This window comes from Panthera tigris, chromosome C1 (genome assembly GCF_018350195.1).
Source record: "Panthera tigris isolate Pti1 chromosome C1, P.tigris_Pti1_mat1.1, whole genome shotgun sequence".
Classification (NCBI taxonomy): Eukaryota; Metazoa; Chordata; class Mammalia; order Carnivora; family Felidae; genus Panthera; species Panthera tigris.
Window position 1 is genome coordinate 127,843,585 of NC_056667.1, and position 23,403 is coordinate 127,866,987.

Consider the following 23,403-nt stretch of genomic DNA (forward strand, 5'->3'; position numbering starts at 1 on the left):
CTCAGGTCATGATCCCAGGGTCGTGGGATTGAGCCCTGCATCAGGCTCTGTGGTAAGCATGGAGTTTGCTTAAGATTTTCTCTCTCTCCCTCTACCCCCTCCCCTGCTCATGTTCTCGATAATTCATTCTAGTATAGCATGATTTGAGGAGCACCAAAGTTTCTCCAGCATATGTATCTTAAAATGCTTATTCCTTGGCTATGGCATTGTGTCTGAAATTGTCAGATCAGCAAATGGCACCATTTAACTCTTCATTATTGTCATTTTCATCTTCACTTTATCATCACTAGAAGAAAAGTGTGCTAACAGTCAGGATCTTGCCCCTCGTGTCTGTCTGTCTGTCTGTCTGTCTGTCTCTCTCTCTCTCTTTCTTTCAGTTCTGTATCTCAACAGCCAGGCAAGGGCCTGTTACCCAGTAAATCCCTAAAAATCATTCCTAAATGAATTATTATTGAAAATACTAACTTTGAATCCCATATCTCGCAGAAGAGACTTGCACACAGCTGGTCTTTCTTAAACATTTTTGAAAAAATGAATTCAAACAGAAAATTCAAATTGGGATTTAATATCAATACAGAGAAATGCCCACTCATAGGGGTATAGTTGAATGGATGTTCACAACAAAGACACAGTTGTGTAGCTAGCCCAGAGGCTGAGAAATAAAATATTACCAGGACTACCTTAAGCCCTTATCAGTAAGTAACCATTCCCCCAAACCACTATTCTGACTTCTGATACTGTAGATGAATATTGCCTACTTCTTAAATTTATATGAATGGAATCGTGTAGAGCATACTCTCTTGTGTCTATCTTCTTTTGTTCAGCATTGGATATGTGATCATCATCCATGCTCTATAATGTAACAATAGTTCATGCATTCCCACCACCTTGATAGCATTTAATTGAATTACTTACCACAATGTATTTATCTATTGACCTTGTTGAATATTTGGACTGTTTGTAGTTTGGATGATTATGAATAGTGTTAATATGCATATATTGTCAGATTTTTTTTTCTTTTTTGATACACATTCATACACATTTCTTTACATGTTATAGGCATGGAATTGTTGGGTTACATGATATGTCTATGTTTCGTTTTGGTAGATACTGCCAACTAGTTTTTCAAGGAGTTTGTGCTCCAACCGACAATGTAAGAAGACTTACAGTTGTGGCATATTTTTGCCAACCCTTGATATTTTCCATATTTTTCACTGAAGCCATTCCAATGGGTATGTAGTGGTATAATACTTCAGTTTTAATTTGATTGAATCAATAGCATGATTATTTTGTCTTGCCTTTGCCAGCATTCTTCTCAAGCCCAACATAGATTAGACCAAGCATCTGTACACCATGTGCTCAAATGCTGCATGTAAATGCTTACATATTGACCTTTGGTTTGTGATACCAAAATTCCTTACTGAAATGAAGAGAATACTTGAAAGAAAAACATATTCAATTATGTTTCACATTACTTGGTCATGACCTTAAATGTGTCGGACAAAGATTAAGGAAGTTTGGATGATGTGAGATATAAGTGTAGGAAAGGTCTAAGAGAGTCACAGGAACTACGAAGGCTCTCACTGTTACAAAAGTGATGATGAATTCATTCAGAGAAGGAAAGACTTCAAAATTTGTTACCGTAAAAAGAAAATTCACTCTGTGCTGGACCTGAGTTAAAGTAGTATAGGTCTCTTGAGATAGAGAGTTCTTCAAGAATGACAGTGGACTCCAGTTTTTTTGCGTTATTCTCTCCTGCTCTGCTGAATAAAGGATTATCATTCAATAAAGGTCAACTGGCTGAAGAAGGAATATTTTTCCCTTGATTTCTCTGCTAGTCTTATTTTATGTTTAACTATCTTTGAGGGGTAAGTAACTATATCATAACTATTTTAAATTTACTCTCTATTGTTTTATCCTTTGATCTGGCTTTGCAGATGCGTGAGTGCTGCAGATAGTGAAGGGGGAGCCGTGGATAACAGCCTGTGCAACCAGGATGAAATTCCCCCAGAAACCCAGTCCTGCTCTCTCTTGTGTCCCAGTGAATGTGTCATGTCTGAGTGGGGACCTTGGAGCAAATGCCCACAGGTAATTTCTCTTCCCTTATCAGTACCCTAATCCTCCAGTGCTATCTTCACTGTTGGCCGCTATATATTCACAGTACTTGCTCTCTGAAACATTCTTCTAGTAACATGAGAATATAATTTTGCCTAAGAAGGAAGAAAAAAAAATTCAGCAAGCGAGACTGAACAATTTAAAATGCCAGTGCTTCTCTTCAGGCCTTTATCATGGGAACGCGAACAAGGAAAATAAGCCTATAATGATCACACTAGGATTTGAATGCACACCCATTGTTAAAGAGGTCTTCTTTAGTACCAAAATGATTCTCATTATAATCTCTTCGTTCTGTTCCATTTTTATCCTGGCAGAATCAATTATATCTTAGTAGCTCAACTCTCCTGTGTAATTTAGCTTCTGTTAGTGATGATCTGTTTTTGCCTTTTGCTGTTTTCCTGAAGATGAGGTGTTCTTTTGTCATGTTCTTCTTCCAGAGCTGACAAAAAACCTTTTTTAAAGTCTAAAGCATTTGCCTTTATTTTTTTCTTTTTTTAAAAAGTGGAAAAATAACGTGAGTGTGGAAAAATAAATATTCCTCAAATAGAACGGTTCCACTTAATATTCTCAGAAACTAAACTCTGATATTTTAGACTTGTATTATTTCAGCTTACAGAGCTAAAAAAAAAAAAAAAAAAAAAAAAGAGGATAAGGAGTTTGTTATATGGCTCCAAACATTAGGAAAGGGAGACTTAGGGTACTTTGAATTCAGTGGTGATACTGACAGTTTATAATAAGATTGTGTTAAATCTTTGCATGGAAATGGAAAATATTTTTGAAATCAGTTAATATTCTTTACTTGCAGTTTTGAATTATTGGTTCATCATTAAATATTGCAGACTTATCTTTGACATTTCCATATTCAATTCCTAAAAGAGTTTTTCCCTTTATTATTTTTTCTTTGTTGTGTCTTGTTTTGGGAGGGGTAGGACAACACAATGTTAAGATGAAGAGATATTAACGGTAATTTGTAGGAATGGAATGTTGGTCCTACTAAGTCACTTATTTTGTATAACTTAAATATAATGAAAGTTAACATTTATTGAACACTTACTGTGTGCAAGGCACATGTAAAATTATTCTCTTTAGACCCTATACCAGTCTTACTAAGTACATGATATTATCAATCCAATTATACAGATGGACAAACTGATTCTCAGGAAGGCTAAGTAGCTTGCACAAAGTTTTACACTGAATAAGTGATGGAGCTGGGAATAAACTTGATGCTGTCTGCTGAAGCCAAAGCCTTTGCTCTTACATCCTTGGCTCCCTTATCTTACAAGAATTAAGGTAGATTTAGATCCACTACTTCTCTTTCTTTAAGATGCAGCATTTATTTTAAGAAACAAAGCAAGTTCAGGGCACCTGAGCAGCTCAGTCAATTGAGTGTCTGACTCTTGATTTTGGCTTAGGTCATGATCTCAAGGTCGTGTGATCAAGCCCTGAGTCCCCTGTTAGGTTCCACACTCAGCTTAAGATTTTTTTCTCTCTCTCTCCCTCTGCCTCTTTCCTCAACTCAGTCAGTCTCTCCCTCTCCGTCTCTGCCCCTCCCACCAAATTAAAAAATCAAAAAGGTAGAACAAAGCAAGTTAACTGTCAGTATGATTATTCTCTGACTACATATAGGTAGTTATAAGTACATATATTCACACTTTACAAAATGTGGCAGCATACATTATTAATCAACTTGCAGAAGAATTAGCAACCTGAATAAGTTAAATGTAGAGGTCATGATCTTCCTTCTCTTTTTTCCAGTTTTCTCACAGTAAACTCCATTAGGCTTCACATTACAATGAAAATGTTGCCTCTTAAGTTAAGGAGTCTGTCCATTGAGCTAAATGTCTGTTGTAGGAGCATTTTATACAATGTTGTGATGGCCTGGCATCCTGTGTTTATTTCTTTGAATTTCTAAGAGGCAATTTTCTTTAAGGTTTGCTTTTCCCAACATAATCACACTACTTTTGGAGCATTTAGAAATTGGAGATAGAGAAAACATTTCAGCCACCTTTCATATGTCTGGAAGATGACATTGGCAGTTACTCGCTTATCAGCAGGAAGTGAGAGTGTTGGTCTGTCAACTGCTTATGTACCTGCTCAGTAAAATAATGATAATAATAATAATAATAATAATAGCTATGACAACAGTAATAACTTTCATTGAGCACATCTTATGTAACAAGCACTGTGCTGGAATTTCATAACACTATGCTATGATGATAGACATTTCTCCACAGTCACTCAGGTCTGTTTGACCACAATGACCTTGTTGTTTCTAGATGCTGTGCTGCTCTCAAGTGTAAATAAAGTCTTTAAAATGGAAAAAAATGTAGTCAGGGCTCAAACCTGACTCTCTTAAATGTGTTGCATAATTTTAATAAATTGCAACATCTTAGCATAATGCCCCAACGTTATAGGTGCTTAAGCAGTACTTGATAATGATCATGATCATGATTATAGCAAAGTTAGCAAGCTGGATCTTTATACTTGAAGTTTAATTAGCACTTCAATGTGCATTTTCTGAGAAAAATAAAACAATTATTGTGTAATTGTTCTCTATAGCACGTACTAATTTGTGCATCTAACTATTGGCCATTATTTTACTAAATTCTCCTTTGATAGTCAGCAGTGTGACATATGTTAATAAGACCAATTCACTATGTTTTTCTTTCATCTTTTTCTTACAAGGGCAGTCACACACATAGAGTGTGACTTAGAGTCAAACACATAACCAAAAAAAAACAAATAAGGAGAAGTGCCCCCCCCCACCAACCAACAAAGAAACAAACAAAAACAGGATATTTCTGAGACAAAAATATGTTTGTCTTTATATGGTACTCTGAAATTTACGTTTTGATTTAACTGTAAAAACTACATTTAATGTGAAAAAAGCTTAATATGTTTTAAATATAGTAAATAGATTTGCCAGTTAATTAAAACAAGCTTAGCAAAACCAATTATTTAAGTAAAATTATGTTTTGATTTCCCAGCATGTGTCCTACACTCAGGCTAAGCATATGAGACAGACCATCACTGCTACCAAAGAACTCAGAGCTCTGGTATCTTTATAAATACATACTGTGTATGTATAACAAAGGATTCAATAGCTGAGTAGCAATGTTTATTAGTTCACACTGTGTTTACTAATAAAGTGGTAGGCAATATATAAAATGATTATACTTCCTAACCTCTGGGTCAATGACTTTCACTCTTGCACATGTAAGAAGCCTCTAGAAAGTACATTTACACACAGTATCTCTGCCCTGTCCTATAGATTCTGATTCAGTACATCTGGGTGAGGATCATGAGTTTGCATTTATAAAATTTCCAGGTGATGCTGATTCTGCTATTCTGGGAACACATTCTGAGTCCCAAGGCTAAGGCCATTACATTCAAGTCATGTTTTTTTCTCAACCTCACTGTAATCACAACTATTTGTTGAATATTGAGTGAGCATGTAGAATTAATTGGACACCTAGCTTATATTTACAGATGCTTTTCATGTGCCAGAAATGTGCTTAGCACTTTGTATTTATTATCCCACTTAATCTGCAGAATGCCACTATGAAATATACTATTATCCTCCCAATGTATAAATGAGCAAACTGAGTCTCAGGTTAGTAACCTGCTTTTAAACAGCTAGCAAAAGGGACATGACTATTTAGGTCTGTGTAATCTATACATAATCCCTAACCACTCAAAAGAAAAAGAATCCATACTTCCTGTCCTAGAGAATATGCTAACCTATAAAATCTGTTGTCTCTTTTTGTGGTTTACTTTGGTTATTGGATTTGTGAATAAGTTGAATAATCTACATCATTTGACTAGTTTGCCAAGGAGGGAAAGCAAAATAGTCACAAACGAGGGTGTGATCTAATGCACGGGAAAACTTGCTGGCTGTGTGGCTATGGCCAAGTTACTTAAACTTCTGAGTTACAAGTTCCTCATCGGGAAATAAGGACAATGGCCACTGCTTTTCCAGATCATTTAAAGATTAGAGATAATGTGTATAAAGTGAACAGCACAAGTATTACTTGATACAGATTTGTTAAAAAAAAAAGAGAGAGAGAAAAGTAAGAAGCAAATCAAAGTTTTATACTGTGGTTGGGAAACAAGATAGGTTGGTATATATTTTCTAAGTCATACAGGTAATGTCCCTTCTTTCACATAAAATGGGTTATTATGTGATCTTACAGAAATAAAATGTCACCTTCTCTGCTGAAAAAATGACTTATGCTTAATTTGATAGTAGTCCCTAAAAATAAGGCTTCAGAAAGATAACTTTGAATGAATGGGTCACTGACCTTAAAGTTACTGCCAATTGCAAAGCATACCAAAGAGCAAATAAGACAAAGGCATTAAAAATTGTGTTGGGACCATTTTCACTGTATTGGAAAGAACTGGAGACTATGGATCAAGCAAAACAAACACAATTCAAGGCAGAATTTGAAGAAAATGGAAAACCACGTGTTTCACTTATTTTTATGTTCTTGTTTTTCATACAACATACACACACACCTCATTTATTTTTTTTATCCCAATATGCTCACTTCTCTAGAATGCTTTAATGTGGAAGGAAGCTTATAGAATTGCACATTTAAAAACCTTTTCAATAGTGTTCACTCTTTAAAGCTATACGTATGTGTATAAGTACACAAATATGAAAAATACATATATAATAGTTCATTGTTTATTACCAAGAATTTCTTTTTTACCTACCTAATCCTAATTGTTTCCCATTTTCATCCTTATTCTTTATAAATTTTGCTGCTAAGTATTATTCATAGAATCATATATTCTTCAAGAGAGGTTTATAAATTTCTAAATTCAGAAACTGTTCAGCCCTTGACATAACTGAAAGAATATATGGTTCTCGTCATGTATGCTGCCAATCCCTACAGAAATTTTCTATTGAGTAATACATATTTTCTATTTTTATGACTCTCCTTGGAGGCTTACTGAAGGAATTTCTGAAACAATAATGTTGATAGAAGGCAGCAGAGAGGGTCCTAGAAGTGAATTCCAAAGTGAGGTATACTTGACAAAAATAAACCTTTGCAAACCCTATCCAGAAAGATGACTTGAGTTCAGCAAACCTATTTGAACTTTAATTGATTTACTTCCGGCTGAATGCATCAAAAGCTGGTCAGAACTATAGCTGGGCATACCCTTTCACTGTAGGAATTGGAGACTCATTTAACAGTTGTCCACATACAATCTCATGATCAAACAGTGACTCAAATCTTTGCCTTATTACCAGGGCAACTTCTGAAGAAGCATCACAAAGGAGGGCTTTGCAAAGAAACTAGAGTTTAAGTGCAACTGAATCTGGATTCTTTCATAATCTTAATATGATGCGAGTATAGGTATATACTAACAGATATATACTACCATTAACCTCCCAAGTGAAGAAACTTTTAGTTTAAAAGAGTTAGAGAAATGTAGACCAATTTTCTAAGAGCTCCAGAAGTAAGCATTTGAGGACTAAGGAAAACCTTATTTTTTTCATGGCGCTCCAGTATTATTTTTTGTAGGGTCTGTCAACAGTGACATTTTATTACTGATGACTCAGCATTTTCAGTACCTTAGCACTGAAACAGCACTCTAAAAGTTCTGTTTCCAGGAAAACAATGTACCCCAATGTATACTATTCATATTCACCTCCAAGCACTTTATCAACCTCTTTTCAGTCCATAACATGCAGATGACAACCTGTATTTGTCTCTGGAGGGCATGTCTAATGGTCATGACCCTTAAGTTACCTTATGCTTTTCTTTGACTCACAACTGAAGGCCAGTGGAGGAAAATGCTAATTTTTTTATATGCTGGACTGAAAACTCTGGTTGTTTTTTGTTAAATTGATATTGTCTCTTTATTAGAAGCCAGTAATTCATTACTCAGAGCTTTGTGGAGTATTTTACCCCACTGTCAGTGAGATTTAATATAACCTAGAACCATTCTTACTTCCAGAATTATACTAGGCCCTGCCAAAAAAAGGGTCTCATTTCATGCAATGTAGTAGCAAATGATAATCCTATAAAGGCAGCCTTTGGGCTCATCCAGTTTTGTTTTTTTTTTTTTTTTTTTTTAATTTAATTTGTTTTTCTTTCTTTTGCAGTGTGATTTTTTTGAATCTCACTATCATCAATTTGGGATACAAAATAAGTTTCTATTGCACTTAGTATCTCTGTCTCTGTCTGCCTCTTCTCTACTTATCTTTACCTCTTGACCTCTATTTTTAGATATGATTTAGTAGAGAATAAAATAGGGGGAAAGTCTAGAGGTCTCATTGTTTGTTACATAGGCAGTATTTCATTCCATCCCTTTATTTTCCAAATGGTAACTGTCTGCTCTGTTGTGCCTAGTGTCCCTTGTGCAGAGAATTCTAGTTTACCTTTTTTTTTTTTTTTTTTTTTTCAAATAACAAAGGTCTACTCCTGAGAGTTGAGAAAGGCTAGCATCTGGCTATGCTAAGTGGGCAGAGGCTACATGGGTGGGTTAACTGCTTCAAAAACAGACTTTCAATGAGCCCTAGTTTTGAGTCCTAATTTCACCTCCTTTTTCAGATCTTTTAGTAGTATTTCCTGAAGTTCTTCACAGTGTTCTCTCTTTAACCCAAATCTCTATCAGTAGAATCCTCACACAATTTATGGTGTCTCATGCCACAGAAAAGTATTTAGTTTCTATGAAACTAAGTTATTTCTTGCTTAAAAACTTAAAAGATTTATTTAAAAAATATTTCTAATATTTTTATTGTTTAAAAATACATGAGGATATCTAATTCATCTGGCTTTTAGTTTTGTATATGGTATGAAATAGACTTTTCTCTTAAATTCTAAATGAATATTCCTCCACTGACTTGTTTCTGTATTTTATATTGTACGTATTTTTTAACTTGTTCATGAGAGGGTTTCTTTTCTTCATTTTTTTTGTCCTATGCAATTAAAATTTACATAACTGTAAATTTTTTTTTCTGTGTGCATTTCTGCTGGTTATGCATTTCTGCTGGTTAGTTCTAAGGTCTAATTAAACTTGAATGTTATATGTATCTTGTACCTACTATGTTTTTTAAGTTTCCTTATTAATTTTACTGGTTGCCTTTTTAAATTAGTTTACATAGTTCTTTTTATATATATTTAATTTTTTTTAACGTTTATTCATCTTTGAGAGACAGAGAGCATGAACAGGGAAGGGGTAGACAGAGGGACACACAGAATCCAAACCAGGCTCCAGGCTCTGAGCTGTCAGCACAGAGCCTGACGTGGGTCTCGAACTCAAAAACTGCAAGATCATGACCTGAACCGAAGTTGGACACTCAACCAACTGAGCTGCCCAGGCGCCCCTTACATTCTTTTTTTTTAATATAAAATTTATTGTCAAATTGGTTTCCATACAACACCAGTGCTCATCCCAACAGGTGCCCTCTTTAATGCCCATTACCCACTTTCCCCTCCCTCCCACCCCCCCATCAACCCTCAGTTTATTCTCAGTTTTTAACAGTCTCTTATGTTTTGGCTCCCTCCCTCTCTAGCCTTTTTTTTTTCCCCTCCCCCTCCCCCATGGTCTTCCGTTAAGTTTCTCAGGATCCACATAAGAGTAAAAACATATGGTATCTGTCTTTCTTGGTATGACTTATTTCACTTAGCATAACACCCTTCAGTTCCATCCACCTTGCTGCAAATGGCCAGATTTCATTCTTTCTCATTGCCAAGTAGTATTCCATTGTGTATATAAACCACATTTTCTTTATCCATTCATCAGTTGATGGACATTTAGGCTCTTTTCATAGTTTGGCTATTGTTGAAAGTGCTGCTATAAACATTGGGGTACAAGTGCCCCTATGTATCCTGTATCCCTTGGGTAAATCCCTAGCAGTGCTATTGCTGGGTCATAGGGTAAGTCTATTTTTAATTTTTTGAGGAACCTCTGCACTGTTTTCTAGAGTGGCTGCACCAGTTTGCATTCCCACCAACAGTGCAAGAGGGTTCCCATTTCTCCACATCCTCCCCAGCATCTATAGTCTCCTGATTTGTTCATTTTAGCCACTCTGACTGGTGTGAGGTGATATCTCAGTGTGGTTTTGATTTGTATTTCCCTGATGAGGAGTGACGTTGAACATCTTTTCATGTGCCTGTTGGCCATCTGGATGTCTTCTTTAGAGAAGTGTCTATTCATGTCTTCTGCCCATTTCTTCACTGGATTATTTGTTTTTCGGGTGTGGAGTTTGGTGAGTTCTTTATACATTGTGGATACTAGCCCTTTGTGCGATATGTCATTTGCAAATATCCTTTCCCATTCCGTCGATTGCCTTTTAGTTTTGTTGATTGTTTCCTTTGTAGTACATAAACTTTTTATCTTATGAGGTCCCAATAGTTCATTTTTGCTTTTAATTCCCTTGCCTTTGGGGATGTGTCAAGTAAGAAATTGCTGTGGCTGAGGTCAGAGAGGTTTTTTTCCCTGCTTTCTTCTCTAGGGTTTTGATGGTTTCCTGTCTCACATTCAGGTCCTTTATCCATTTTGAGTTTATTTTTGTGAATGGTGTAAGAAAGTGGTCTAGTTTCATTCTTCTGCATGTTGCTGTCCAGTTCTCCCAGCACCATTTGTTAAAGAGACTGTCTTGTTTCCATTAGATATTCTTTCCTGCTTTGTCAAAGATTAGTTGGCCATACTTTTGTGGGTCCAATTCTGGTGAGTCTCTATTCTATTCCATTGGTCTATATGTCTGTTTTTGTGCCAATACCATGCTGTCTTGATGATTACAGCTTTGTAGTAGAGGCTAAAGTCTGGGATTGTGATGTCTCCCGCTTTGGTCTATTTCTTCAATATTACTTTGGCTATTCAGGGTCTTTTGTGGTTCCATGCAAATTTTAGGATTGCTCGTTCTAGCTTCGAGAAGAATGCTGGCATAATTTTGGTTGGGATTGCATTGAATGTGTAGATTGCTTTGGATAGTGTTGACATTTTAACAATATTTATTCTTCCAATCCATGAGCACGGAATGTTTTTCCATTTCTCCATTTTCCAGTGTATCTTCTTCAATTTCCTTCATAAGCTTTCTATAGTTTTCAGCATACAGATCTTTTACATCTTTGGTTAGGTTTATTCCTATGTATTTTATGCTTCTTGATGCAATTGTAAATGGGATCAGTTTCTTTGTCTTTCTGTTACTTCATTATTAGTGTATAAGAATGCGACTGATTTCCGCACATTAATTTTGTATCCTGTGACTTTGCTGAATTCATGTATTAGTTCTAGGAGACTTTTGGTGGAGTCTATTGGGTTTTCCATGTATAATATCATGTCATCTGCAAGGAGGGAAAGCTTGACTTCATCTTTGCCAATTTTGATGCCTTTGATTTCCTTTTGTTGTCTGATTGCTGATGCTAGGACTTTCAACACTATGTTAAACAACAGCAGTGAGAGTGGACATCCCTGTCGTGTTCCTGATCTCAGGGGGAAGGATCTCAGATTTTCCCCATTGAGGATGATATTAGCCGTGGGCTTTTCATAAATGCCTTTGATGATGTTTAAGTATGGTCCTTCTATCCCGACTTTCTCAAGGGTTTTTATTAAGAAAGGATGCTGAATTTTGTCTAATGCTTTTTCTGCATCAATTGGCAGGATCATATGGTTCTTATCTTTTCTTTTATTAATGTGATATATTACATTGGTTGATTTGCAAATATTGAACCCTGCAGCCCAGGAATGAATCCCACTTGATCATGGTGAATAATTCTTTTTATATGCTGTTGAATTCAATTTGCTAGTATCTTATTGAGAATTTTTGCATCCATAATCATCAGGAATATTGGCCTGTAGTTCTCGTTTTTTGCTGGGTCTCTGTCTGGTTTGGGAATCAAAGTAATGCTGGCTACATAGAATGAGTCTGGAAGTTTTCCTTCCCTTTCTATTTTTTGGAATAGCTTGAGAAGGATAGGTATTATCTCTGCTTTAAATGTCTTGTAGAATTCCCCAGGGAAGCCATCTGGTCTTAGACTCTTATTTGTTGGGAGATTCTTGATAACTGATTCAAATTCTTTACTGGTTATGGGTCTGTTCAAATTTTCCATTTCTTCCTGTTTGAGTTTTGGAAGTGTGTGGGTGCCTAGGAATTTTTCCATTCTTCCTAGTTGTCCAGTTTGTTGGCATATAATTTATCATAGTATTCTCTGACAATTGCTTGTATTTCTGAGGGAATGGTTGTAATAATTCAATTTTTATCCATGATTTTATCCATTTGAGTCATCTCCCTTTTCTTTTTGAGAAGCCTGGCTAGAGGTTTATCAATTTTGTTTATTTTCTCAAAAAGCAACTCTTGGTTTCATTGATCTGCTCTACAGTATTTTTTAGATTCTATATTGTTTATTTCTGCTCTGATCTTTGTTATTTCTCTTCTTCTGCTGGGTTTGTGGTGTCTTTGCTGTTCTGCTTCTGTTTCCTTTAGGTGTGCTGTTAGATTTCGTATTTGGGATTTTTCTTGTTTCTTGAGATAGGCCTGGATTACAATGTATTTGCCTATCAGGACTGCCTTCACGGCATCCCAAAGCATTTGGATTGTTGTATTTTCATTTTCATTTGTTTCCATTTATTTTTTCATTTCTTTAATTGCCTGGTTGACCCATTCATTCTTTCGTAGGGTGTTCTTTACCTCCATGCTTTTGGAGGTTTTCCAGACTTTTTCCTGTGGTTTATTTCATGTTTCATAGCATTGTGGTCTGAAAATGTGTGTGGTATGATCTCAATTCTTTTATACTTATGAAGGGCTGTTTTGTGACCTGGTATGTGATCTATCTTGGAGCATTCTCCAAGTGCATTCAAGAAGAAAGTATATTCTTTTGCTTTAGGATGCAGAGTTCTAAATACATCTGCCAAGTCCATCTGATCCAATGTATCATTTAGGGCCCTTGTTTCTTTATTGATCCTGTGTCTAGATGATCTATCCATTGTTGTAAGTGGGGTATTAAAGTACCCTGAAATTACCACATTCTTATCTATAAGGTTGCTTATGTTTGTGATTGTTTTATATATTTGGGGGCTCCTGTATTCGGCACATAGACATTTATAATTGTTAGCTCTTCCCGATGGAAAGACCCTGTAATTATTATATAGTGCTCTTTTTCATCTCTTGTTACAGCCTTTAATTTAGAGTCTAGTTTGTCTTATATAAGTATGGCTACTCCAGCTTTCTTTTGACTTACAATAGCATGATAGATAGTTCTCTAGTCCCTCACTTTCAATCTGAAGGTGTCCTCAGGTCTAAAATGAGTCTCTTGTAGATAGCAAATAGATGGGTCTTTTTTTAAATCAATTTTTTATCAATTTATCTATGTCTTTTGGTTGGAGCATTTAGTCCATTTACATTCAGTGTTATTATTGAAAGATACGGGTTTAGAGTAATTGTGATGTCTATAGTTTTCATGTTTGTAGTGATGTCTCTGGTACCTTGAAACATTTCACTCACAGAATCCCCCTTAGGATCTCTTGTAGGGCTGGTTTAGTGGTGATGAATTCTTTCAGTTTTTGTTTGGGAAGACCTTTATCTCTCCTATTCTGAATGATAGACTTGCTGGATAAAGGATTCTCAGCTGCATATTTTTTCTGTTCATCAGATTGAAGATTTCCTGCCATTCCTTTCTGGCCTGCCAAGTTTCAGTAGATAGGTCTGCCCCTAGTCTTATGGGGCTCCCTTTGTAAGTTAGAGCCTGTTTATCCCTAGCTGCTTTCAGAATTTTCTCTTTATCCTTGTATTTTGCCAGTTTCACTATGATACGTTGTGCAGAAGATTGATTTGAGTTACTTCTGAAGGGAGTTCTCTGTGCCTCTTGGATTTCAATGCCTTTTTCCTTCCCCAGATCAGGGAAGTTCTCAGCTATGATTTGTTCAAGTACACCTTCAGCCCCTTTCTCTCTCTTCTTCTTCTGGAATTCCTATGATACGGATATTGTTCCATTTCATTGCATCACTTAGTTCTCTAATTCTCCCCTCATACTCCTGGATTTTTTTTATCTCTCTTTTTCTCAGCTTCCTCTTTTTCCATAATTTTATCTTCTAGTTCACCTATTCTCTCCTCTGCCTCTTTAATCCGAGCTGTGGTCGCCTCCATTTTATTTTGCACCTCATTTATAGCATTTTTTAGCTCCTCCTGACTGTTTCTTAGTCCCTTGATCTCTATAGCAATAGATTCTCTGCTGTCCTCCATACTTTTTTCAAGCCTAGCAATTAATTTTATGACTATTATTCTAAATTCTTGTTGCATTATATTGCTTAAATTGTTTTTGATCAATTCGTTAGCTGTCGCTATTTCGGGAGTTTCTTTTGAGGAGAATTCTTCCGTGTCGTCATTTTGGATAGTCCCTGGAGTGGCGCAGAACTGCAGGGCACTTCCCCTGTGCTGTCTGGAGTAACTTGTGTTGGTGGGCGGGGCCACAGTCAGACCTGATGTCTGCCCCCATCCCACCCCTGGGGCCACAGTCAGACTGGTGTGTACCTTATCTTCCCCTCTCCCAGGGGCAGGACTCACTGTGGAGTGGTGTGGCCCCTGTCTGGGCACTTGCACACTGCCAGCCTTGTGGTGCTGCTTTGATGGGATCTGGTGTATTAGCTGGGGTGGATCTGCAAGGTGCACAGGGGCGGGAGAGGCAGGCTTAGCTCACTTTGCCCTTGGTTGTCCCCTGCAGGAGGGTCCCTGTGGCACTGGGAGGAGGCAGGCAGACCCTTCAGAGGGATGGATCCACAGAACAGCGCTTGGGTGTTTGTGTGGTGCAAGCAAGTTCAGTGACAGGAACTGGCTCCCTTTGGGATTTCAGCTGGGGGATGGGAGAGGGAGATGGCACTGGCCAGCATCTTTGTTCCCCGCGGAGCTGAGTTATGTCTTCAGGGGCTCAACACCTCTCCCTCCCAGTGTCCTCTCACCCTCCCCGCTCTCCAGGAGCAGCACTGTTCACTTTTAACATTCCAGATGTTAAGTCCCGCTGGCTGTCAGAACTCATGCAGTCCAGCCCCTCTGCTTTTGCAAGTCAGACTTGGGGGCTCTGCCTTGCCCAGCAGGCTGCCCCTCCACCCCGAGCCAATCTGTGTAGTGAGCACTGCCTCTCCACCCTTCCTACCCTCTTCTGTGGGCCTCTTGTCTATGCTTGGCTTCAGAGAGTCCATTCTGCTAGACTTCTGGTGGTTTTCTGGGTTATTTAGGCAGATGTGGGTGGAATCTAAGGGATCAGCAGGATGAGGTGAGCCCAGCATCCTCCTACACTGCCATCTTCCATCCGATCCGTTAGTTTACATTATTAGATTTTCCATATGATATAATCATACAACCTATATATAGCCACAAAATCTGCAAATAATTATATTTTATCTTTTTTGATATTTATATTATTTTTCTAGACCTTTTATTATCAAGAACTTCGTAAGTAATGCCAAAAATCGAAAAGAAATCATTTTAGTCTTTCCCTGGTTTTAATCATAACATGTTTGAGCCATTTTTTCTCATATTTAAGAATTTCCTCTAAATTCCTTTTTAACCTATTTGTAACTATATCTGTGTATATGTATATATGTTTTCAGAAATGACTTGTTTCATCAAATGCTTTTTACTATTACTGATACAAGTTTTAGAGTTTGTCCTTTATGAATATTATGATTTCAAAATAGAACTGACTTGGAAATGTGCATGTATTTTAAAACTATATGGTTATAGTTTATCATTATTTTAATTGGTTCAGGATGTTTCTCTCTCTCATTCTTCCCATATTAAAATGTTGTATTTAATATTATGCTTATTTGGAAAAATACATGTGAAAGATTTCCAGATATTTCTTTTCTGTGAGCCAGTTTTTTGAAATATGGGAATTTGTTCTTTAAAATTTTAAACACATCTGGAGCCAGGTTATTATCCAATAGAATGTTTTTGAAAATCCTTCCAGTTTCTTACACGGTTATGTTCTTTTGAAATCCTCTACTTCTTGAGTCAATTTTAGTCTTTGACATAATGCATGAGCATGGCATATTTTGCTAGATTTTTTACAAAATCAATTTAAAGTAATTTTCTTTTTGAATTCATTTAATCTCCTATCTGTGATTATCTCCCTTTCTTTTTTCACATGGTATTTATCTCATATGTATTTATCACATACTGTGTAAACGTGTGTGGGTGTGTGTGGGTGTGTATTTCTGGCATTTTGACATTTCTGTTTTCTTCCATATATTGGTGTTTAAGTCTTGTGTTTTCCGTTTTAGTTCATATACCTTAAATATATATTAGTATGTATTTTCAGTGTTTAAGCAGATACATTCCTGTCATTTATTTTTGTTTTCAATATCTTTGGCTATTTCCATATCTTATTATTCCCAATAAAACTTCTAACATTTTTGTTAAACTTTGAAGGAAAAGAAATTTGGATGTTTATTAAATTTCTATTTAATGTGAATTTGAAAAGATTTTTACCTCAGTATATCTAGTTAAAAATTAAAATATGGTATATTTTCTCTTTTTTATTGAAATATAGTTGACATACAATATTATATTTTTTCACATGTACAACATAATTTTATGACATTTACATACATTATGAAAAGCTCACTGTGATCGGTCAAGTTACCATCTGTCACCATACATTGATGACATGTAATATATAGTTACTACAATATTATTGACTATATTCCCTATGCTGTACTTTACATTTTACATACTGTACCTCTTAATCCCCTTCACCTATTTCACTCATTCTCCCACCCCTCTCCCCTCTGGAAACCACTGGTTTGTTTTCTGTAATTATGAGTCTGTTTCAGTTTCGTTTGTTCATTTGTTTTGGTTTTAGATTCCATATATGAGTGAAAGCATATGATATTTATATTCTCTGACTTATTTTACCTAGCATCATACCCATTATGTCTATCCATGTTGTCACAAATGGCAATATTTAATTCTTTTTTATGGCTGAGTAATATCGAGTCGTGTGTGTATATATATATATATATGCCACATATATGCATATGCATGTATGGTATATTATACACACACACACACACACACACACACACATATGTATATATACACCATATCTTTTTTATCCACTTATGTATTGATGAACACTTCTGTTGCTTCTCTGAGTGGCCCAGGCACTTTTCAAATGCTGCCTCTATGCTGAATCTCAGAGGAGTGAGTTTATGCATGGGCCCTTTAAGAGCAGAGTGTCTATATCCCTTTGGCACTCTTAGAGTGAAGCCCTCCTGATTTCCAAAGTCAGATGTTAGGGTGGCTAGTTTTTATAACACAGATTCCCAGGGTGGGGGTGAGAGGATGTGGAGTGCCTGATGTGGGGCTTGAACCCCACACTCCTCAGGGAGGACGTCTATGCCTGTGATACCACTCATGCTTGCGGGTCACAATGCTAGGGTTATGGGTATCACTCAGACCTCATCTGCCCCTTCTGCTCACTGGATATGACTTTTTCTTTATATTTTTAGCTATGTAAGAGCTGTTTGGCTAGTGTTGAGGTCACACTCAGCGAGAGTTGCTTTGTATATAGTTGCACCCTTGGTATGTCGCTGGGGGGAGGTAAACTGAGGATTCTCCTACTCCACCATCTTGATTGGGCTCTCTTTCTTTCTCTCTCTCTCACAAATATATAGAATATATTAGTATATTATAATTACATAATAGTTATAATTATATAGTATAATTATAATTATATATATATTAGAGAGCAAGAATGAGGGAGAGGGGCAGGGGGGGGGGGGGGGAGAGAGAGAGAGAGAGAGAGAGAGAGAGAGAGAGAGAGAGAGAGAATGAATCTTAAGCAGGCTCCATGCTCAGCACAGAGCCCAATGCAGGGCCCAATTCCACAACTCTGGGATCATGGCCTGAGCCAAAATCAAGAGTTGGACACTCAACCCACTGAGCCCCCCAGGTGCCCCTCTCTCTATTTTAATCATGAAATATTTTAGGCATACAAAAAACTACAGAGAATTATGTAAAGAAAATGTTAATGTCCAACTTCTAGCTTTGTAAAAATCTTAACAATTTGTGTACTTCACTTTTTTTTAAATTCAGCTCTTCTTTTATGTTTCTCTGTGAAATTTTTGTGGCGTTCTTTATGTAGGCATTTTATGTTGAGCTTATACTTATGCGTTACCACTTTAAATAGTACCACTTTAAGTGTTATTGCTGGCATGGAGCCCAAAGGACTGGATTTTCTTTCAGTTTTTTCATGTTTTTATTCATTTCACTTGACTTCTGTACTTGCTCTTTTATATTTTGGGTCTGTTTTTTTGGTATTTTAAGAGCTATAACTATATCATCTCAAATAATGAATGTGTCCTTATTCTGAGTGTGTATAATTGTTCTTTTCTTATGAGACCTTATTTAGTTGGGCAGCACTAACAACAACCATGATCAATGACATTACTGGTTGTTGGGCATCCTTATATTTCTGAGTTTCACAGCAATGTTAAGTATTGTACAGTTATTATGACTATTGTATTGCGATAGATAATTTATAATATTTTTTTTCTTTTGGTTTCAAGAAACAGAAGACCAAGACCAAAAGCTAGACCCCCGGCTAACCTTACCATGACTAACACTAGGAAAAACAATTTTAGCCTAGACACAGCAATGTGGTGCATATGGAACCTGATCCTGACATGAACCAGGTTGATGATTGTTGTCTGAGCTAGAACTGTGGGCAGGGTGAGGCCAACCATAATGGGAATTTGGGCTTGGCAGTCACCATGCCTGACTTGCCTAGTATATCCATCTGTGAACAGTAACATATTTGTTTCTATACATGTGTGAGATTTTACCAGAAATGGATTTTAGATTTCTTGATTAAACACTTGACATACATTACAGTTACTCTGTACGTGTGTATAAATTGCTGAATCGTGATCTTCTGTAAGTTCTTTATGTGAACTATCTTTCCTGTCCCAGGAAAAGTAATCTAATCATTCACAGTGTATTATATTTTTTACTATACCACTGAGTTTCTTTTTTGAGCATACATTTGTATCTGTATTATATAATTGAACATTCTTGACCTTTTTCATCCTGTTTGTATAATTGAGGTTGACCTTTAATTTCCTTTTTAAGCATTAAATATTGTTAGTTTTTGATGTCAGAGTTATCTCAATGCTATAAAATAAATTTTGCATGCCTTAAAGCCTTACTGTGCTTTGAAACAGTTTACCAATCTGAGAAAGTATGTGATGCTTGATGATTGATAGAATTTGTCTATAAAACTGTTTGGACATGGCCTTTAGATGGGACATCCTTAGTAATTTCCTCAATTATCCAGGATTATCATTTTATTCAGAAGAAATTTCTATTGTCCTTTGACTTAATTTTTCTGCTATATTTAAAAATTCCTCTTGGAGAAAAGACTTTCTGCATTTGTTATTATATTTCCTTTCATATTTTTTAGTATCTTTTTATCTCCTTTTATTTTGGCTAGATTTGCCAGAAATTTATTAACTTTAGTGATTTTAATTTTAAAGTTTCATTTCATGATCAATTTTAGTCTTTTTATTTTATAACTAGTTATTTTTGGTATTGTACTTATCAATCTTTTTTTCTATATTATTTTCTTTAGGTTTCAAGGTATGTATTTTTCCAACTAGAATAAATCACTTTTTAATGTATTTACTGTCTTTTGAATAATGAGAACATTCAATAATATTAATATAAAGGATATTATAGGATTTATCTATAATAGAATTCAGGCAGGGTGAGAGCAGCTAGAATACTAAGGGTATGGCTCTGACCTTAAATTTGATGTGAAGTGTTCTCATTTTCATTGTTGGCTAAAAAGACCATCAAAATACAAATGTCCTTGTGTCCTAAATAGTTGTTTTTCAAAGTATATTTAAGGTTTTAAATTTCAAAGCCTTTCCTATTTATTTAACATTTTATTTATTTCTATTGCTTTAAAAATATATTGAGGGTTGCTTAGGAGACTGTTACAGGATCAATATTAATGTTGCACTATGGTTGAAAAAAATGAGTTATTGCCTTTCTTAGAATGCATGCATATAAATGGACAAATTCAACTCTATAGTTTTTATTAATCTTGTATAAATACGTGTCATTAGCCAACTTAAAAAGTTATAGACTGACAGTAGTCTGCTAGAATGCTATTACGATTTTATTTCTGTCAAACTCTCCTTTATGATCAGGTTTTATTTTTATAGTTTGATACCATGTCATTTAGCACAATAAGTTTCATAAATGTTTGCTTGAGTAATTTTTTAAAGTTTATTTATATGTATTTTGAGAGAGAATGGTTAAGGGGCAGAGGAAGAGGGAGAAAGAATCCTGAGCAGACTCTGCATTGTCAGCACAGAGCCCTGTGCAGACTCAAACTCATGAACCATGAGATCATGACCTGAGCAGAAATTAAGAGTCATTCATGCAACTGACTGAGCCACCCAGGTGACCCTGGTTCAATTATTTTAAATGGATCTTTGTTTCATCAGAACTTTACCTTGTTATTCTATTTCATCTGACATAGATTTTTCTGCTTTATTTTCTTCTTATATATGTTATCTTCGCTCGATATTTTTTCTATATCATTTTCTTTTAAAGATTTATATTATAAGCATACATTAATATTTTGGCTTTTCATAGAAGTATTTAAATTTAAATTTTTTAAAATGATTCTTTATTTATTTTGAGAGAAACAGACAGAGAGAGTGCGAGTGGGAGAGGGCCAGAGAGAGGGAGAGAGAAAATCCCGAACAGGCCCCGCACTGTTAGCACAGAGCCCTACACAGGACTCCATCTCACAAACTGTGAGATCATGACCTGAGATGTAATCAAGAATCAGATTCTTAACCAGCTGAACTACACAGACACCCCTTAAGTTTTAATTTTTATAACTAGCATCTGTTGTGTTTTATGCTTAAAAAGAAGGTATCCTTGATTTCTGTTGTTTCCATTGGTTTTATTGACTGTGACTTGCATTTTTGTATGCATTTCAGTATTTTACTATTACTGCTTTTTTTGATTTTTATAAAAATCCTTGAATATATATTTATCTGTTATAAACTTATGAATAAAACATTAAATTATGAACACTGTGTATCAAAAATATCTAGCTTATTTTATTTCTACCCTCAAATTCCTATTTTGCCAATATAATTTTCAATTACAGAGCTAAGTTATCATTTTTATCAGCTCCTATATCTTACATAATCATTTATTATTTGTAGATTTCTGTATAGAAAATATTAAATTTTCTTTATTAGACTATTTTTGCTTTTAAGAACATGATACTCTTTAATTGACATATTTTAATTATAAATATGACCTCAAGCAAGTTGGAATGATACCTTGAGTTTATTTACTTAATTATGGCAAAATTTCAAGCTCAGATGTTTAGCGTATTCTAAGGCCATAGCATTATTCCTATTCTATCTCTCATTTTCCCTTATTACTGGCTGCATCTTTATCCATGCTGCATTTCTCTGTTACTCAGTGTAGTATGAGTTAGGATATTATATGTGCATTTTCCCTTTCTAATTCTAGGAATTTTTAATAGTCTTCTGATGAGGTTTAAATTTCATATATTAAAATGCACAAATCTTAAGGGTACAACCGTACACAGTTTTACGTTTTATACATCTGAATACCCATCTGATCTGTTTAGATCAAAATGTAGGCCAGTTCTAGCACCGTATAGGCACTTTGATGCCACTTTTCACTTCATGTGCACAATTCCATACCCCAAATTAAACACTATTATTATTTTTATCATTGATCACATTTACTAGTTTTTCTTGCCTTAAACTTCATGGAATGGGATATTACAATATGTAACCTTTTGTATCTGATCTTATTAGCTTTATATTATGTCTAGTACATTATATAGATGGAAACACACAATACATATTCTTTTGTGTCCAGCTTATTTTGCCTAATACAATATTTTTGAGATGTATGAGTGTTGAACAGGTCAGTACTCTGCTCTTTTTTAGTACTAAATAGTATTTTATCATAAGAATATAGCATCATTTATTTATGCATTCTCTTGTTAGTGGACATTTGGGTCATTTCTAGTTTAGGGATATTATGAATATTGCTACTGTGAAGATTCTGTGAGTCATTTGGTGGATATATTAACTCATTTCTCTTGAACACGTATTTAGGAGTGGAGTAACTAGGTCATAAGATAGGTATATGTTATGTTAGAAATGTTCAGACAATTTTCAAAGTCCTAGAACCATTTTACAGTACTTCCAGGAATGTGCAAGTGTACCGTTTCTAATACATTCTCATCCACATTAAAAGTTTTCAAGTTTTTTTCCTTTTTTTTAATTTTTAAGAACACTTTTTTAATTTATTTTTGAGACAGAAGCATGCAAGCATGGGTGGGGGAGGGGCAGGGAAAGCTGGGGAGAGAGAATCCTAAGCAGGCTTTCTGCTGTCAGCACAGAGCCTGATGTGGGGCTCCCACTCACAAACCATGATCATGACCTGCACCAAAATCAAGAGTCAGATGCCTAACTGATGGAGCCACCCAGGTGCTGTACAAGTTTTCTCCTTTTTAAATTTCACCCATTCCATTGAGTTTGTAGGAATATCTCATTGTCATTTTAACTGTCATTTCTCTGCTAACTAGTAATGTTGAGTAACTTGTCATGGCTCTAATGAGCCATTTAGGGATTTTATTTGTAGAATGTCTGTTCAAGTCATTTACCTATTTGTTTTTTAAATGCATTCAATTTTTTTTATCTTGGGGGTATAGTTTTCTTATTTTTTTCTCCCCCAAGATTTATTGGAAAAAAGTTGACAAATATCACTGTGTAAGTTTAAAGATATATACTGTGAATTTGATATATATACATGTTATGAAATGATTCCCATGGTAGGGGCAGGTAACACATCCATCACCTTACATAGATACCTTTTTTTGTTTTTGATTTTGTGTTGAGAACATTTATATTTTTTCAGTTTTTATTTAAATTCTAGTTAGTTAACACACAGTGTAATATTAGTTTCAGGTGTACAATATAGTGGTTTAACACTTCCATACATCACGCTGTGCTCATCACAAGTGCACTGCTTAATCCCCATCAACTATTTCACCCATCCCCCCCCCACCTCCCCTCTGGTAACCATCATTTTGTTCTCTATAGCTAAGAGTATATTTCTTGGTTTGCCTCCCTCTCTCCCTTTTCCCCCTTTGCTTGTTTATTTTGTTTCTTAAATCCCACAAATGAGTGAAATCATATGGTATTTGTCTTTCTCTGACTTACTAATTTCACCTAGCATTATACTTTCCAGTTCCATCCATGTTT

General features: G+C 35.6%; 1 protein-coding gene across 1 annotated transcript in view; it reads left to right on the forward strand.

The window, feature by feature from the left end:
- THSD7B (thrombospondin type 1 domain containing 7B) overlaps positions 1–23,403 on the forward strand; it is a 747,555-nt gene that overhangs the window by 645,353 nt on the left and 78,799 nt on the right. Inside the window, exon 16 of the mRNA XM_042997047.1 lies at positions 1,938–2,088. Within this exon, the coding sequence (XP_042852981.1) occupies positions 1,938–2,088 (151 nt within the window). The remainder of the gene's footprint in view (positions 1–1,937; positions 2,089–23,403) is intronic.